Source organism: Mus caroli, unplaced genomic scaffold, assembly GCF_978045245.1.
Source record: "Mus caroli unplaced genomic scaffold, Mus_caroli_1 scaffold_17, whole genome shotgun sequence".
In the NCBI taxonomy this organism is placed as follows: domain Eukaryota; kingdom Metazoa; phylum Chordata; class Mammalia; order Rodentia; family Muridae; genus Mus; species Mus caroli.
In genome coordinates, this window is record NW_028227272.1 from 7879247 (window position 1) to 7898634 (window position 19388).

General features: G+C 43.5%; 1 protein-coding gene across 1 annotated transcript in view; it reads right to left on the reverse strand.

Annotated features, from left to right (window-relative positions):
• The window catches only part of Zc3h7a (zinc finger CCCH-type containing 7A), a 39420-nt gene that overhangs the window by 9481 nt on the left and 10551 nt on the right, over positions 1 to 19388 (reverse strand). The window contains exons 2-16 of the mRNA XM_021184950.3: positions 18103 to 18204; positions 16030 to 16069; positions 14366 to 14563; positions 12299 to 12457; positions 12021 to 12101; positions 11891 to 11929; positions 10085 to 10118; positions 9577 to 9857; positions 6320 to 6524; positions 5108 to 5172; positions 4385 to 4571; positions 3851 to 4012; positions 2460 to 2656; positions 1702 to 1802; positions 571 to 752 (exon numbers count right to left, since the gene is read on the reverse strand). Of these exons, the coding sequence (XP_021040609.1) occupies positions 571 to 752; positions 1702 to 1802; positions 2460 to 2656; positions 3851 to 4012; positions 4385 to 4571; positions 5108 to 5172; positions 6320 to 6524; positions 9577 to 9857; positions 10085 to 10118; positions 11891 to 11929; positions 12021 to 12101; positions 12299 to 12457; positions 14366 to 14563; positions 16030 to 16069; positions 18103 to 18170 (1999 nt within the window). The 5' untranslated portion in view covers positions 18171 to 18204. The remainder of the gene's footprint in view (positions 1 to 570; positions 753 to 1701; positions 1803 to 2459; positions 2657 to 3850; positions 4013 to 4384; positions 4572 to 5107; positions 5173 to 6319; positions 6525 to 9576; positions 9858 to 10084; positions 10119 to 11890; positions 11930 to 12020; positions 12102 to 12298; positions 12458 to 14365; positions 14564 to 16029; positions 16070 to 18102; positions 18205 to 19388) is intronic.

Sequence of the window (19388 nt, forward strand, 5' to 3'; positions counted from 1 at the left end):
TAAAAATACAAACAAACAAACATTACAGTAGCCAAGCAAGGCGGCCCCATCCTATAGTATCAGCTACTAAGGAAGCTGAGGTAGGATTCCAGATCAGGTCTGCTGGGGCTACAGAGTGAGCTCAAGGGCAGCCCAACAATGTAGCAGTGACCTAACTGACATAACAGCAAAGAGGATAGGAGATAAAGCTTACTACTAACCGGTTGAGAGTTTGCCTAGAGTATACACGGCCCTAAGACCAATCCCACCAGAGGGGTGGAACTGCATACTTAACACTTTTTATTGCATGTAATTTATTTACTTTGTGTCTGAGCATGCAAGTGGAGCTCAGAGGACAGGGTACACGTCAGCTTTCTCCTTTCACATGGATTCAGGGGATCCAACTCAGGTCAGCATGCTTGGCAGGAGTGTCTTTGCCTACCAAGTCATCTCACCAGCCCCCAAATGTTATTGAATGAGCTGGCTGAGAAGTGTGGTTCTCCTTGCTACTGTTCTGTCCTCACCACACCCCGACTCCTCCCTCGCACAGGGACAGTAACGAGCCCCCCCCCCACACACACACACACATACCTCTTTCACTTTGCATTATCCAGACTTTCAGTTCAATAAGACTATGAGCATAGAAGCATTCATCTTCCCTCACGCAGCCATAACGAACTTCATGTCGACAAATATCAAATTGACATTGCTTATGAAAAGAACGTATTTTGGAATATTTTACTGTGGTCTCTCTCAAAATGTGGACAAGGCACCTAAGACAAAAACAAAGTAACATTTTAAAGCTGACTGCTCTGCCAACTTTGAAAACTACATATATACGTACAATGTCAAGTTCTAGTCTGAAAAGCCATTTTATTAAAATTAGTACCAGAAAAAAAATTACAGATGCAACTTTTTTTTGTTTTGTTTTTTGTTTTTTTGAGACAGGGTTTCTCTGTGTAGCCCTGGCTGTCCTGGAACTCACTTTGTAGACCAGGCTGGCCTCAAACTCAGAAATCCGCCTGCCTCTGCCTCCCGAGTGCTGGGATTAAAGGTGTGTGACACCACGCCCGGCTACACACGCAACTTTTAATGGTGAAAACTTATAATGCATGTCATGAGAAGTTATAAATTAATGGTCTTTTCTATACTAAGTAATCAGTCTAGAAATCCAGTACTTAATTCTCAGACAAATGAACAAAAATTCTTTTTAACTTTTTCTAATATGTTTATTTAGTGTGTGTGTGGTGGTACATGTGTGTGTGGTTTACACACACACACAGGACTAAAGGCATGTACCACCACTGTCCAGCTCAGTGGTTTAGCTTTTTGCTGGTTTCTCATTATATAACACCTGCTGCCCTAGCTTGCTATGTAGGTTAAGCTAGACTCAAATTTGTGGTCCTCCTGCCTCTGCCTCCTGCGTACTGAGATTATAGGCATGTGCTATTAACACCCAGCTAAAAGACACTTTAAAATAGTTATTACTTCTCAAAACTGCAGAAGGGCAAAAGAAACCCCCTCTACTGACTTTGTCCCCTTTTCTCGAAGGCAGTGTGGTCTCGCTATGGAGTCCTAGCTGCCCTCAAGTTCAGAGGTAACCTGCCTCCAGGTCCTCTGCTGTGTAGTCAGGGCACCTCTATGTTTAGTCTACCCCCGCCTTTACTGGATCTAACAACATGGGTCTTTGTCACTATAAAAAATGAGAAATCACCAACATACTTATTGTCCTCAAATTCATGCTTTGTGACGGGGTGAGAACAGGCAGTGGAATTGTCTTTATTTCTTTTACTTATCATTCTAGGTTTATGATCAAAACATTTCTGAAATAGAAAGAAAGGAAGGATTATCACACAAATATACACAAGTCTAAGTTTTGTGCCTAGAATACTGCCTTAGCTGCTTCAGTATCTTTAGACATTCATAATGAATAATTTGTACCAACTGATACTCAGCAGGAACCTTACTACTATACACACTGCTCTGCTTGACTTCAGACATGATCTCTATAGCCCACCACACTTGCTTTGAACTTAAGAGTGATGCTCCTGCCTCAGACTTCTGAGCACTGGTATTGTAGGCATGTACCACCAGGACCAGCTTTCTCTCATTCCTTCAGAGAGTAGGAGTAGCCACTGGCTTAAACCTCGGAGAGATGGACTTGCCTTTACTTCCCAAGAGTGCTGGGTTAAGGGTGTGTACACCATGCCTGAACACACTCTCTTTCAGTTTGGTTTTTGATGAGAAAAGTAGCCTTAGCTGGCCTGGAGCTCACTATATAGACCAGGCTGGCCTGGAACTCAGAGAGCTTTGTCTGCTTCTGCCTCCCAAGTGCTGGGGCTAAAGACACATGCCATGGACCCCAATCATATTTTTAACGCAGTGCTGAGGCCTCCATGCATACTAGGCTCTCCAGTGAGTTACACTCTCCGTCACTCTCACCAAATTTGACAGCAGAAAATGAATCGTGGAGAAATCACCTCACAAAGGAATGTAAACTCTCCACGATGCTCTTGGAGAATTTTAACCACAGTAAGGTTGATCTTTCCATTGCCCCCAAAGAAAGCCTCTCGACTGAATGCCCCTTTTCTCTCCAGGGTCCACACATCTATCTCTTCTTGGCAATAAGCAAATGTACAGTGGCCAGGATATCGGCATTCATCATCTGCAGCTACATCTGGAAAGGCAGGAGAGACAGAGACACCTGTTTTTTCGGGGCCAATGAATGGTAAGCACATTACAGTATCAGGGGAACATCCCAGATAATTCCCATAATCCAAGCAGGAAAGTCACTCTGGTGCAGGATGGGGCGGGATTCTGTCTTCCAGCTGAATTGTTTTGATGGCAATGGCGAGAAGATGCAGGGCTGCATCAAGGTTGAAAACCATTTTATGGGAAAAATGGGAAGGAAATGGGGTTAAATTATCAAAGCATGTGTTACGTATGTGTGAAAATGCTGTTGTGGACAATCATACTCTCATAAAAACATTGGACTGAAGAGAAGGCTCAGCAGTTGAAGAGCACTGCTGTCCCTGAAGAGGCCCTGGGGCTGCACTCCCAGCAGCCACACTGTGGCTCGGCACCTTTGTAACTACTCTGGACTCTGCAGGCCCTGAACTTACAGGTACACAGACATATGTCCACGTAAACACTCATACACATGAAATAAATGACAACAAAAACAAAAAGTAAAACACATCTGGAAATAGCAGTTTCCTTTCTTTTTCCGTTGTTCCTTAGTGGCTTTCAAAGCTCATTCAGATGAAGCGGGGACTGAATCCGAGTCTTCTCCGGAGCACACTCGCAGCTTCAGCCCAGGCTGTAATTCTATGGAGATGAAACTGAGTTCATGTTTAAAACCCATTCTAGGCCTTGTCTCCACAGACTATAAAACATATACAAGATGTTAAAAAAAAAAAAACAGCAGAAACAACAAAACTATGAACTGACCTGATTCAACACAATGCTGTGCTCCCAGCCTAACTATTTTTCTCCTTACTTTTTGTTCTTTTTAAAAAAGATTATTCATTATTAATTACATTTTTCTCCTTACTTTTTGTTTTTGTCTTTCTGTGCATTGGTATTTTGCATGCATGTATGTCTGTGTGAGGAGGCCAGATTCCCTGGAACTGAACTTACAGACAGTTGTAAGCTGCCTGGGAACTGAACTCAGGTCCTCTGAAGAACAGTCAGAAGTCTTCACCACTGAGCCATCTCTTCACACCCTTGCCTAACCATTTTTAATAACAGGAAATATTGGAACAAATGTAGCCAGCAGATACAGACAACAAGGCCTGAAGTTAGTAGAATGGTTCTCCAAAGGATGGCAAGTCATGTAACATACAACAATTAGTTAATTATAATAAAATACCTTTGCATATATAATATGGTCCTTCATAATTTGTTTTTGTTGGTCTTGGACGTATTTTTTTCCATGATTTATCTTCAACATTTTTTATCCTACCAATTAAAATATCTTTCTTACATTTATGATCTAAATTAGCATGGTATGTGAAATCCATTAACTTAGGGCCTGAAAAAGACATAAAGAAGATTGTCCGTTTTTTGAGCAGAACAAGTAGCTTTCAATTGTAGCAGCCATTTATAAGCAGTCATGAGCAGGTGAACACTGACCGCCCTGAGATCCCCTCAGAAAGAAGCAGGCTGCCAGACCTGTGCCTTGTCCATGGAGCAGCAGTGCTGCCGAAATGATCTCAAGAGGAAATCTAACTGCGCGTGAAAGCAGAGACAGGCAACAATTTGAATAGCTTCTGGAGCAGATATTGCCTGCTCTTTCCATAGCTTCCTCCCTAACATTTCAAAGTCACCAGAGCCAGGGCTCGTTCCACCTGGTCACGAGCACCTTATGGCTCACACCGGTTGCCCACTGGTTTGGTGTGCTGACCTGATTTTACAAAGCAGATCTGGCAAGCTTGCCTCAGCTCGTGGGTTCCTTCGAGGGGATGCCTAGGAGTCCCTGATGAAAACGGTTTAGCGATCACACTTCCAAAAAAGTTTCCAAAGTCATTTCTAGGCTGACTTGAAATTCCCAGGAAATTTTCAGAGGCCAACAAATTACCTGGTCCATTCATCTGCAAAAAGAGTAAGAAAACAAAACAAAACAAAACAAAAAACAAAACAAAACAGAAACAGGCAACAAATATTGTACTATCGCTAAAAAAGACCTGACTTCCCATGGAGAGCAGACAAAGGCTGACACCGTCCTGTCCCAGTGCACTTCTCTACGGCAATCTGACCATCTCTGTACTTTCATCTTTCGGCCCTGGGCCCCTTTAGCAATGGCTTTAGGAATGGCTGTTACTAATGACAACTGTTCTGCTTCCACAGGACACTCGTCTTTACACGCTCTGCTCTATGTCTCCTTACTGTGTTACGCTGCCCTAAAGCTTGAACTATCTACAATGGTGATTCCTTTGCTCTGACAGATCCAGTCACACACTCAAAACATTTATACTGGATGTTCGGGATGAGTCTTATAATACTATTCCCCACAGCACACAGAAAATTCAAAGGAGACTCTCATTTCCAAACACATAATCCAGTTACTTAAGTGCGGGCCTATATTCAATCTTAGCGAGGAATTCACAAAAGAGGAAGTGACACTTACAAGTAAAAGGGAGGAATTACTGTTGTTAAGCGGTGTTCCCTCTCTAGCAGTTGAGGTGCACAGATCTAAAATAATAAAAAGACTTCAACAGACCTTTTCACTCTAACCATAGAATCAGCACACAAGGGCATTGCAGCTGGCTAGCTATGGCTTCCCACAGCTCTCCCATCCCGATCCTGTAAGCTTTCTTACTACTGACAAAAGAGGGCTTAGGGTCTTTCTTCTAGAAGCCATGAGCAAAAATAACCCTTAGCCATTATTGGAAAATTATCTACAGCAGGGTCTACTGAATAGGACTAAGAGAAACCTAAGAAAGTAATACCCATATTCAAGCAACTGAGAAGACGCCTCCTCTCTGACCCTAAGCAGCAGGAGCTCAAGGGCTGCCTCAGCTCAGCTCTACCACTCAATGCCTTCCCCTCTGTCATCCTGGAGCCCACGGTTTTCAACCTCTTCACTGTAAATCTCTGAAACAGTAATTTAGACTTTTACCCTTTTACTATGTAACAATGTCCCCCCCAAAATATGAAAACTTTCCTATTTATGATATGTAGAGATACCTGGGTATAGCTCAACAATAGAGCACTTTATATATTAAATATATGTGTGTGTAACATGCCAGAAAACCAAAGCAAACTAACAACAAAAACCAAGTATTCTGCCTAGTATTGGTCAGACCAAGACCTCAGTACTCCATGATAGAATAAGGACATTGTGCTCAACAGATGATGGCCCAACCGAGTCTAAAAGCTATTAAATTAATTAAATATTTAATTAAAAATTTAAAATTAAATTAAATTTAAAAATAATTAAGTAATTAATATTTAAATAATTAAATTAATTAAGTATTAAACCCAGATGTGAAGCCAGTTTTAATGTTTCCCCAGTTCACATGCTTTAAGATGGAATCGACTTTTAATGCAGAATACACTTTAATTCATTTGCCCTGAAACAATGAACAGCAGCTTTGCCAATCATATGATCTAAAGTCAGTGACATTCCCATGCCTACCCAAATGACCTTGCTTCTTCCTCTCAAAATGGCAGTTAAGTCAAGTTCAAACCTGAAGGCTCCCTCTTCACAGTTTATCACAATAAAAAAACAACTCAAGAGACTACCACCTAAAAGTGCTTTATATTATACAATTACAATACATATTTTTATTTTTAGGAAATTGACTGCAGTTATTTATAATCCAGGAGAAAGTCTTACCTCGTTTGGATTCAGTCACTGAGAATGAATTTAGAGAAGAGTAAAATTCTTCCAAAGATGAAGTCAGAGGTGGAAAAAAGTCTGCAAAGGAGGGCTCAGGATACCTTGTACCCATGGGCAAGGTTCCAAGCAGGGATGGTGTCCTGAAGGGCAAGCTCGGAGCTGCACCGGCAGTTGGGAGGGGTCCTCTGACCAGAGTGGAGGACTGAGGAGAAGAAATGGCAGCAAGATCCAAGACCGTCTTTCATTGGCTTAGCTTCCTGCTTGTACCACAAGCTTATCAAAAGTGACCTCCCCCACCATCCCTCCATGCCCCAAACTGAGGGAATGAGCTACACAGAATGCCTGCATCCAAAAGAAGGTTCATTGTAACAGTCTTAGAGTAGTGTTCTCTGTCCACCGCACTATACCCACCCCACCACGATGGACTGATTCCTCTAAGATCCTGTTCACAACTAAGACAGAGTCTTGGTAGAGACTTTTTAAAAGATAGGGTCTCATGTAGATCAGTTCAAAACTTACTATGTTACCATAGATTGCCTTGGGCTTCTAATTCTTCTGTTGCCCCTAGCTCCCATGCCGCCATGCAGTGCTCAGGGCGTAACCCAGGGCTGCAGGCATGGCTTCATATATGCTACAAATCATGAGCTACATTCTTAGCCCTGAACTCACACTTTTATTTATTTTGTAATTATTTTTAAACTTTTAAAATTTGTTTTAAAAGGGGACTAGGGGACAGAAAGATGGCTCTGAGGTTAAGACACTTGCTGTCAAACCCAACATGGCGGAAGGGGACCGACTGCTGTAATCTGTCCTCTCACTTCTCCACACACCCACACACAAACACACGCACAAATAAGTAAGTGCTACAAGATAAAGATCGTGTGTGCAGTGTATGCATATGTGTGCGGGTGCTGGTGTGCCTCTTCATGTGGGCATGTATGAAGGCCAGTGGCTGATGTCAGGATGTCCTCAATTGCTTTACCTTATTCTGACACAGGGCATGGCCTGGCTCTGGCTTACAGGCAGGGAGCACATGAGTCTCTGCATTGCATGGCCTGGCTCTGGCTTACAGGCAGGGAGCTCATGAGTCTCTGCATTGCATGGCCTGGCTCTGGCTTACAGGCAGGGATCACATGAGTCTCTGAGTCTCTGCATTGCATGGCCTGGCTCTGGCTTACAGGCAGGGAACACATGAGTCTCTGCATGGCCTGGCCTGGCTCTGGCTTACAGGCAGGGAACACATGAGTCTCTGCATGGCCTGGCCTGGCTCTGGCTTACAGGCAGGGAGCATGTGCTCCCAACTCAGGTCCTTACACTTGCAGTTACCCACGGAGTAAACTTAGGCTTAGATTTCTTTGCTTTGCTTTGCTTTGCTTTGCTTTTCTCTTTTCTCTCTCTCTCTCTCTTTCTTTTTTTTTTTTTTTTTTTTTTGAGACAGGGTTTCTCTGTATAGCCCTGGCTGTCCTGGAACTCACTCTGTAGACCAGGCTGGCCTCGAACTCAGAAATCCTCCTGCCTCTGCCTCTCGAGTGCTGGGATTAAAGGCATGCACCACCACTGCCCGGCTAGATTTCATTTTTTTAAAAAGAGATTTGTTTATTTATATGTATTGGTGTTCCACCTTCTAGAAGAGTCATCAGATTCTCTGAGAGTTACAGACAGTTGTGTTCATAATGTGTCAGGGTATTAGGAACCAAACCTCGGTCCTCTGGAAGAGTAACTAGTGATCTTAACTGATGAGTCATCTCGCCAGCCCCAATATCTAAGGTTTTTAAGGGAATTTGTGTGTGTTTGTATGTGTGTATGTGTGTGTACATATATATGTGTATATATATAAAATATTATATGTTTAACATATAACACATATAATATAGATAACATAAATATATACAATACATATTTGTTTATATTTTATGTGTATAGATGTTCTACTTGAATGTATGTCTGTGCATTACACATGTGCAGTGTCTTCAGAGGCCAGAAGAGGGCATCAGATCCCCTGGAACTAAAGTTACAAACACTTGTACAGTGCTATACAGGTGAAAGGACTCAATCCTGGGTCCTCTGGAAGAACAGCCAGCGCACTCTTTACTGCTGAGCCATTTCTCCAGAGTGTGTGTGGTGTGTGTGTGTGTGTGTGTGTGTGCGTGTGTGTGTGTGTGTGTGTGTGTTGAGAAAGAGTCTCATTATATAGTCCTGGCTGGACTGGAACTCAGAGATTTTCCGCTTCTGCCTCACAAGTGTTGGAATTAAAGACACACATCACCATGCCTGGCTAAGGTTCATTTTTTAATTGTTTTGCACGTGTGTGTGTAGCATCCCTGAGTAGACACATGAGTCCAAAGATAAAGATCAACTCTGGGTATCATTGTAGAGGAGCTCCCTCCCTTGGTTGTAGGATCTAGGCTCACTGACTAGGCTACACTAGCTGGCCAGTAAGCCCCAGGAATCTGCTTGTGTCCACCTCTCCAGCTCTGAGCATCGATGCTTATACTACCATTCCTAGCTTTCTTACACTGGTGCTGGGATCAGATTCAGGTACTAAGCTTTTATGGCAAACACTTCAGTCACTGAACCATCTCCTGAGCCCTCCGATGCCTGTTCTCTATCTAGGTGCTATGCTTAACCTTCCCATCCCACAAACGCTCACTGCGTTCTAGACAGGATGCTTCTTCCTAGTCTTCAGCAATGACCAAGTTATCCAGTTATCTTCAGAAGCAAATAAAATGCCAAGGTAAGAAATCCAAAGTTAATCCTAGATGCAATACAAGTTACCTAGCATGTCACATTATGATTGGGAGGTAACTATGTCCTTGAGAAGAGACAGTGGGGCTGGGGGTAATAGGTAAAGTGTTTGTCTTGTAAGCCTGAGGACCTAACTTCAATCCCTGGAACCTTTGTTAGAAAATAAATAGATAGATAGATAGATAAATTTAAGAGAGATAGAGGGGAGTAGAGGGAAGGGGAGGGGAGGAGAAGGGAGGGGAGGGGAGCAGAGACTAAACAGAGCAGGGGAGATGGCTCATCAGTTAAGACACTTCTCTTCCAAAAGACTCTGGTCTTTTCTGGTTCTGTTTCCAGCACCCATATGGGGTAACAAACATCTGCCTATAATTGCAGGATCTTGTCCTCTTGCCTTCATAGGCACCTACACGCATTACACACACATACACAGGCACACACACGTGCGCATACACACACACACACACACACACTCATGTTTCTTACAAGAGAAACTAAACAGTGAAACTCACCACAACAGCATCATTTGTTTCTGGGGCAGAATCAAGAAGAGCATCTATTTCATCCCCAAGGACAATGTCATCATCCGGAAAAGCATCGGATATGGTGAAGGGGATCTTCCCTCCATTTGCAAACACTGTGGATGGCAGAGGACTCTCATCCATTTGCAGTTGCAAAACAGAAGTTGCCGGCATAATAGGAACAGAGGCCAGCTCACTCCCAATGACATGAGAAAAACTGGATGTAGGAAGGGAGGCAACCGAAAGTGCTTCTTGCCTTGGGGCTAACAAATCTGAAACATACATAGAAATGAACTCACTCTAAGACATTGTATTTACAAAGTAGGAGTGTTGTTGGGCAATAACAAAGGACGTGAATGCTATGAAAATATGGATGCAGTCCAGCCTCGCTTCCCCCACACAGTCATCTCACTGGACAACACTATAGAATATGCACAGCCTAACCCTGGCAAGCTGGCAGGCATATTTCAGAGGGATAAGATCGAAAGTAAAAACGTACCTGGCTCAATATCTTCCACAGAATAGTTCACAGCCTGGAAATTAAACAAGCAATGAACCATGTTTTTAAGATTCTAAACTCTAAAACAATCTGTGAAAATCCTAAAAGGATTTGCAGATTTGCAAAGACATTTGAGAAGATACAAGAAATCAAAAGAACAGTCTTCTACTCTGTTTTGTTAGTTTGTTTCCAGACAGGGTTGGTTCTCTGTGAAGCCCTGGCTGGCCTGGAACTTGCACTGTAGACCAGGCTGGGCTGAAACTCAGAGATCTGCCTGCCTCTGCCTCCTGAGTGCTGGGATTAAAAACAGTGCAGCACCATTGTGCCCTGCTTCTTCTTCCTTTAAAACAGGGTCTCGTGTAGCCCTGGTGGCCTCAAACACAGGATGGAGCTGACAAGGACCTTTGAATGTCTGGTCTTTCTGCTTCCATCCCTGAGGTTACACAGGCTTCATCAGACTGTGGTCTCCTGGCTCACCTCACTCCTAGACCACTAACTACATAGTCAAACTGGGAAGCACTGTGCACTTAGCAGACAGACAGTCCTCATCAGGCTATTTAGAAAGGAACAGAGACTAATCTCATCACCATCCACCAGCCCTTCACAATGGCTAATGCCATCCCAACAACCACAAGATTTTACTTCAAGTTTAAAAAAAGAATAACTGCCAGAAGTGGTGGCAAATGCCTTTAATCCAGCATTTGGGAGGCAGAAACAGACAGATCTCTGTGAGTTCTGGTCTACAGAGTGAGTTCTAGGACAGCCAGTGTTGCACAGAGAAACCCTGTTTCAAACCAACACTTCCCCAGTGGGGGTGGGGTGGGGGGACGAGACAGTATTTAACTGTGTAGTCCTGGCTATCCTGGAATTCTTTATGTAGACCAGGTTGGCCTTGAACTCACAGAGTTTCTCCTGCCTCTCTGCTTCTGAGACCTGAGATTAATAGCATATATAGCCATTTCCTGAGAAAGTTGTTTTGTTTAATTTTTTTAAAAAAGTTTTAAAAATTAGATGTGTTCATTTTATTTTACTTATGTTTTGGCTGTGTATGTCTGTACACCATATGTGTGTTTGGTGACCTGGAAGGACACAAGACAGCATTAGATCTCCTGGAACTGGAGTTACTGATGGCTATGAGCAGCCACATGAGTGCTGAGAATTGAACATGGGTCCTCTGCAAGAGCAGTAAGAGCCAACTCTCCAGCCTCTATTCTCTCTTTTCTTTCCTTTCCTTTCCTTTCCTTTCCTTTCCTTTCCTTTCCTTTCCTTTCCTTTCCTTTCCTTTCCTTTTCTCTTCTCTTCTTTCCTCAACCCCAGTGTTCTCAAAACTATATCTGGCCCAGAGCCACAGTTTTCAAAGAAAACTGAACATCTAAGTGTTCACATCCTGTCACATGCTCTAGTGGCCTGCAGGAAATGCTGGTTGAAACTAAAGTATAGGACTTGAGCTGTTTTTTGTTCTCTAAAGTGATAGGAAGCCACGGCCAATTTCATGTTTGAGGCATCAAAGAGAACCACACTAAAAATACAAAAAGCACAGTTGCTAAGACCTTCATTCCTGCTTTCCTCAGAAGCATGAATCTTGTACAGATAATAACCCTGCCTTGGGGGCTGAGGGGATGGCTCAGTGATTAAGAGCACTGACTGCTCTTCCAGAGGTCCTGAATTCAATTTCCAGCAACCACATGGTGGCTCACAACCATCTGTAATGGGATCCGATGACCTCTTCTGGTGTGTCTGAAGACAGCTACAGTGTACTCATATAAATAAAATAAATCTATAAAGATAATAACTAAATAACCCTACCTTGGGAGCCCCATCCCCAGGAACTGCTTTCAGTGAGTGCTGAAATAAAATGAAAACACAATTTCAAAACAGAACTGACTCAAGATTATAAACAACATGAAAAGAATTCTGAGAGATAAGTTTTGCTTACCTCAGCTCTAACATATGCTTTCCTTATTTTAAATCCCAATTTCTGAGCTACTTCTTGAGTTAATTTTATTACATGTTCATCCTGGAAAGAGCAACATTCATGAATATATCTGTAGTGTAGTAAGCAGGGCTGTGACTCTGCTCTCTGGATCCTTGCTTTGTCAGCTATTACATCAACTGAAGTGAGCTGAAGGCTGCATGTAAACGTGGCTATTTCTCCACGTGAGAGCCGTAGAACACTCATGATGAAAACAAACAAGCTAAAGCACTAACCCATACCTGAGGCACTGCTAAGGAGCACTTTGCCACAGCGTCGTAGGCCTCTCTGTAGTGCCCTAAGTCACTTAGAGCCTTAGCCTTCCGATACAGAGCCTTGCAGTTACTGGCATTAACACTGAGGACAGCGTTACAATCTTCTAAAACTTCATCACGGAGGCCCTGGAGGCAAAGGCCGAAAGAGAAAGCCAGAATCACAAGATTATTATCGTACTCCATACCTGTTTCATACCTGAAGACAGATGTATGACCCCATTTTATAACCTTCAACATAAAACATAAAGTTCACAATGATATTTTCATTTGAGTGACTGTTAGAAAATTCCACATACATAAAAGCAGAAAAATTATCATGAATATCTATATACTTCCTACCATATGTCAGACAGATACGAGTACTTGGTCATAGGGTCCTAGGTCTCCAAGGACGACGGCCTCTGAGACCTGTGTGCCCTGTTTTCCTCCTCCCTGTCATCACTGCTTCTAAATCCATTAAAAATAACAAATGTGGAGGCTCGAGAGATGGATAAGCAGTTAAGAGTACTGGCCACTCTGAGAGTTCCCAGGTTCAATCCTCAGCATCTATCAGGAGGCTCACAATTGCCTGTAACTCCAACCACAGGGAATCAGACATGTTCTTCTGGCCTCTACCAGGCAATCATGGCAGTGCACAGACACACAGACAAAACACTCATATACACTGCACACGAATGGTGCATACATGCATTCTGGCAAAACATAAAGCAAAGTAAATCAATCTAAGAAATATATTTTTAAAGCCAAATGGTGGGTCGGTGAGATGGCAAACCAGGTAAAAACATTTGCTATGTAGCCTGATGACCCCCACACAGTGCAACTAAAGAACCAAAAGTTGGCCTCTAAATTCTATGTTCATTCTCTCTGCCAAGTGGGTAAGTCTAGATAATGACAATGTGCTATGTATTTCAAGAGGGCTGAGAGAAGGGCTAATACACAGCTCAGTGATGGAGTGCTTGCCGAGTATGTGCAGGCCCGACATTCCAGCCCAGCCCCATGAGAAATAAAATAAAACTTCTTGTTGAAAAACAAAACAGTGCCAGTGCACTGGTGCACGACTTTAGTCCTAGCACTCGGGAGGCAGAGGCAGGCGGATTTCTGAGTTCGAGGCCAGCCTAGTCTACAGAGTGAGTTCCAGGACAGCCAGGGCTACCCAGAGAAACCCTGTCTTGAACCCCTACCCCCCAAAAAAGAAAAACAAAACAGTAACAAAAATACTGCAGATTTATCTTGCAAGAGACTGCTCTTGCCTGGCACCCAGAAGCCCTCCAGGGGCATAGAACTATAATTCTATGCAAAATTCTACGTAAAACAACAATTCTTTGTAAAACTAAAATTTAAAAGAAATTTTAAAAACAGAAGAAAAAGGAAGAAGAAGGATTTGCCTACGTTCTTCCTGCAAACAAATGACGCTTCCCCTGACGTGAACACTGTACAGTGTACACACAACCACTGATATACCACATGCGCTGCCACAGATCTCTAGTACTGATGTGTCAGTGTTAAAGGAAAATATAATGTAACTCCTAAATAGCTTAATGATCCGTTATAGAAAGCAACATTGGTTATCCATGAACACACATGAACAGAGCTAGCGGGCCAGGGCTGCAGCTCAGGGCTGGATGGCCTACACTTACGCCAAGGTCTTGAAAGCACAAGGCCCTCTGGGCGGTGGTGGTGCAGGCCTTTAATCCCAGCACTCGGGAGGCAGAGGCAGGCAAATTTCTGAGTTTGAGGCCAGCCTGGTCTACAGAGTGAGTTCCAGGACAGCCAGGGCTACACAAAGAAACCCTGTCTTGAAAAAAAACATAAGAAAGAAAGAAAGAAAGAAAGAAAGAAAGAAAGAAAGAAAGAAAGAAAGAAAGAAAGAAAGAAAGAAGAGAGAGAGAGTGAGAGAGAGAGAGAAAGCAAGCAAGCACAAGGCCCAAGGTTTCATACCTCTTACAGGACAAAAACTAGAAAAATGACTTTTTATTAATGTACTACAATCACTGAAGAAAACCCTCCAGAATTATTTTAAAACTCCCAACTTACCATATTAGAATAGCAAGCAATACGATTTATACGAAGTTTTTCAATGATTTCTTTAGGAATTAAAATTTCTTCAGACTTTGCATAATTAGCTATACTCAAAGCTTCTGAGTACTGAATTAGAGAGCCACGCCAGTCACATTCCCGATAAATAGCATTTCCTTCATTAAAAAGATTTCTCACGAGAGCATGCAAATACACCTAGAAAGAGAAAATTGCCTCGTGAAACCAGAACAAGTGAAGATAAAAATAAATATCATCTTTATGCTTAAAACCCCAGAGAGCACTGCTGGACAGCAGGGCAGAACTGCAGTGAGAAAGCCTGCCACTGCTGCCTTGATAGGAAGTTCATCTTGCCTCTGTGAACAAGAGAAAATACATTCCTCTTATCAGGAAAATTAGGGTCAAAGCACATTGTATGTGTGTCTCGGATTCTGTGCAGATAACACTTAGTGGAAGAACTCAGTCAAGAGAGTCCATTTTATACTTATGGCTTCAAATTTGCAGCCATCCTCCTGCCTCTGCTTCCCAAGAGCTGAGATTACAGGCAGTAGTTACACACCCAGCTTTAGTTTAAGCTTTGACTAGTATTCTGATAAGGCAACAGTAACAAATACCTTCAGTGCACTGTTGTACAGCATATGAGGAAACATGTACATGGGCTGTACACACACACGCACAGAACCCTTTAGTATTTGCGTGTCTTTACCAGTATAGTTGAACCTTTCCATATTTCTACATTTCTTCTTTAAAAGCATTCCACTCTTCCCAGGGCTGGGAGGAATGTCTGTGTGCAGGTCACTATGCATGAGAGGAGGCCTCCGTCAGAGCTGGAGGCAGATCTCTCCTACTCTGTGGGTCCATGGAAGAAACCAGGCCCTGACCCCTGATGTGGCTGTGACACACCACTTAACCTCAGTGGGCCCCAGCTTCTTATGTGGAAAAACAAAAGGATTTCTCTGGGAAGTTCAGCTCAGACACTCTGACTCTCCTCTGTGGAGAGAGAAGGAAGAGGAGGAACTGAACACAGGGGAAGGAGGAAGGTGGACACTTGGAAACAGACACCCTCAGAGATTCAAAGCCACAATTCTGTAGTCCAAGGCCCAAAGCGATAGCCACCTTCTCCCTGGGTCTGGCCACCTTCTCCCTGGGTCTGGCCACCTGTTCATCTGCACCTCTTCCCTCCCTATCGAGACAATCCTCCTTCACTGCTTTCAGGACTTAAAAAACAAAAACAAAAATAATGATACCCCACATTCTCTACTGAATTCTATACCACTTATTTTTGATGAAATGTTAGTTAACTGGCAAAGGACTAAAAATGCATACTAATTCAAACTACACTAACACAGGAGAGAAAATGCAGGACAACTGTCCAGAAATGCCCCGAAAGGGTGCACTATATAGAAGAGATTCGCAAGCTTTTTCTGTAAATGCCAAAGAGAATATTTAAAGCATTGTGGGACATTTGAGTTCTGCCCTGTATCACACAGGCACCACAGAGAACCCATAAACAACCGCCTGTGGCCGCGGTGTTCCGGTAAAGCTCTCTTTATGAAGGAGGGCAGCTGGTCAGGTGTGACACTCAAGGCTAGACTGCCGAATCCTGCTGCAGATGACAGTTCTTGAGGCCCTGTGCCCAGCCATAGGGCTCCCCAGATCCTTACCGCATACTGCTCCTGGGTCCCAGGATATGACAGCGGAGACCTGAGAGGAAGAAACAAATCTCCTGTAATTACCAAGTTCTACTAAAAGTTTTGTTAGTTCTAAGGCAGCAACCCTGATTGGCCTGGAACTTACTGAGATCAGCTTGCCTCCACTTCCCAAGTTCTGAGATTACAAGAACGCTCTACCATGCTCTACCATGACAGGCCGCCTATCAGCATAATTCAGCCAGAAGCTATCTTAAACTGTGCGTTTCTGGGGCTGGAGAGATGGCTGAGTAGTTAGGAATGCTTGGGGCCTCTGAACTAGTTCCCAGCAGCCGCATGGCACCTCAAAGATCCAACACTCGGGCTGGCAAGATGGCTCAGCGGGTAGGAGCACTGACTGACTGTTCTTCTAAAGGTCCTGAGCTCAAATCCCAGCAACCACATGGTGGCCCATACCACCCGTAATGAGATCTGATGCCCTCTTCTAGTGCGTCTGAAGTCAGCTACAGTGTACCTACGTATAATAATAAATAAGTCTTTGGACTAGAGTGATCAAAGTTGACCAGAGCGAGCAGAGATCCTAAAAATTCAATCCCCAACAGCCACATGAAGGCTCACAACCATCTGTACAGCTACAGTGTACTCACATACATAAAAATAAATAAATAAATCTTAAAAAAAAAAAAGATCCAACACTCTTTTGGCCTCTGAGGGCACCAGGCACACATATGGTATACATACACAAATGAAGAAAAAACTTAAAACACATAAAAATAAACTTTAAGGGCTGGTAAGATGGCTCAGTGGGTAAGAGCACCCGACTGCTCTTCTGAAGGTCCGGAGTTCAAATCCCAGCAACCACATGGTGGCTCACAACCATCTGTAACAAGATCTGACTCCCTCTTCTGGAGTGTCTGAAGACAGCTACAGTGTACTTACATATAATAAATAAATAAATCTTAAAAAAAAAAAAAAAGATAAACTTTAAAAAAAAGTGTTGTTTTTAGCTTTGTGTTGGTTCAAAACACATTTGTTTCTTGTCTTCAGAGACAGGATTTCTCTGTGTAGTCTTGGCTGTCCTGTAACTTACTCAGTAGTCCAGGCTGGCATTGAACCCAGAGATCTACCTGCCTCCACCTCCTAAGTGCTGGGATTAAAGACTCTCGAAACCACTGCTCGAAGGGAAGGGGAGGGAAGGGAAGGGGAGGGGAGGGGAGGGGAGGGGAGGGGAGGGGAGGGAAGGGAAGGGAAGGGAAGGGAAGGGAAGGGAAGGGAAGGGAAGGGAAGGGAAGGGAAGGGAAGGGACAAACCAGGGTCTCAAATAGCCCAGCTTGGCTGTGAACTCCTCCTAGTCCCACCAGTAGCTCCCAAGTTCAGGAACTAACCAAAGTGCTCAGATTTCAGGCATGGAACACCGTCACAGTTATTGTTTCCCTGAGTTCAACACTGCTTATGCATCTATTCCTTTTAGAAATTATACAGAACGATTAACACTTTCTGGTCTGACTTATTGCAGGCCACTGTCTCCTCCTCAGAAGGAACAGAGGGGGGCCCTCCTGCCTGGACACGTGCCCCGGGAAAATCTGTCTGTCAGTAGTCTGTCCTAATAGTAAAGTCTGATGGCAAAAGTCCTGTGTGCTGCAGATGTACACTTCAGACATTTAATTCACCAGAATGCTTCTATGGGAACACAATTCTTTAATCTAAGTTATGAGAAGACACTGTAATTTCTTAGCTTTAGCCCTAAAACCAGCAATAAAAATAATATAAAAATATCCAAGAATAAGGAAAAAAAGTGTTAGCATGGAAATGTGTCATTTCTAACCCAACCTGAACACTATGAACTTTCTCAGCCTTGCTAGGTGTGGTGGCTCATGCCTAGAGCCTAGGCAGGAGGACTGCTAGGAGTTTGCAGGTTTCTTGGGCTACAGTGTGAGATTTTATCACAAAATAGAATAGCACAACTCTAGAAAAACCCAAAAGAGCTCTCTTTCTCCATGTGTAGACTCCATGATACAGGGGTAGGCAGCCGTCGGCCAAGCACACCAGCCATGGCCAGGGGTAGGCCATGGCGTGTCAGGCTCTTACTGGATGAACTGTAGGCCTTCTTTTATGCTGTGCTGCCTCTTTCTTCTCTCCTCGGACACACTGGACATGTTACCCTGTACATCCACTTGCTAAATGAGCAATCTGAAAAGAAACAAGGCACAAGATTACTGCCAGCAATTCTGGATCCCCAATAAAACACTCTAGGCCCTTCACTTAAGCCAGGACACACCCACCTCCAAAAATCCTAGACACTGAGGAGCCTGGTAGGCCTTTCTTTGGGATCCCTGTGATCTTGTGACCCTGCCAATCCTGTATGCCTCTCATAAATGGCCTCCACACAAAGTCACATAGCCCTTCCTCACACAGAGGTTTGTTTCTTCCCTGTCAACTGACATGCATGAACTGCCACCGAACAACCTCCGTCCTGTTGAGCTTTTGGAAGCTCTCCAGAAAAGAAACCTTTGCATCTGCCTGCCTTGGAGGGACCCGACTTCTGAGAAAGCAGGGCCAGAGGTCCTGAGCTGACCCGTATTGACAGCCCAGGTCTGTTACAGCAACTGCATGCTATGGCTGTCCAGCCCTCTGAGCAGCCTTCATGGAGTAGTTCCCAGCAAGTTAAAGACAACCTCTGAGAAGGACGCTGAGATAAAGAACGGATTTCTGTGGGTTTGCAAGATGGCTCAATGGTTAAGAGTACTGGCTGCTCTTCCAAAGACCCAGGCTCAAGTCCCAACACCCACATGGTGGCTCATAACTGTCTGTAACTTCTATCCCAAGGTACCTGACACCTTCTTCTGGAACCAGGCATGCAAGCAGTACACACACGTGTTTTGCCTGTATAAAACACCCATGCATACATGCAATAAATAGATTTTTTTTAATTTCATGACACTGAAGCAATAAAATGACATTATTTCTGGAATTTAGGGATTGTTTTTTTATTTGTTTTTTTTTTAAGATTTATTTATGTTTATGTGAGTACACTGTAGCTGTGCATATGGTTATGAGCCTTCATGTGGTTGTTGGAAATTGAATTTAGGCCCTCTGCTCAGCCAACTCGCTCAGGCCCAAAGATTTATTAATTATTATAAATAAGTACACTGTAGCTGTCTTCAGACACACCAGAGGGTGTCAGATCTCATTACGGGTGGTTGTGAGCCACCATGTGGTTGCTGGGATTTAAACTCAGGACCTTCAGAAGAGCAGTCAGTGCTCTTAACCGCTGAGCCATCTCTCCAGCCTTGTTTTTGGTTTTGTTTTGTTGTTGTTGGGTTTGTTTGGTTTTGGTTTTTTAAGACAGGGTTTCTGTTTAGCCCTGGCTATCC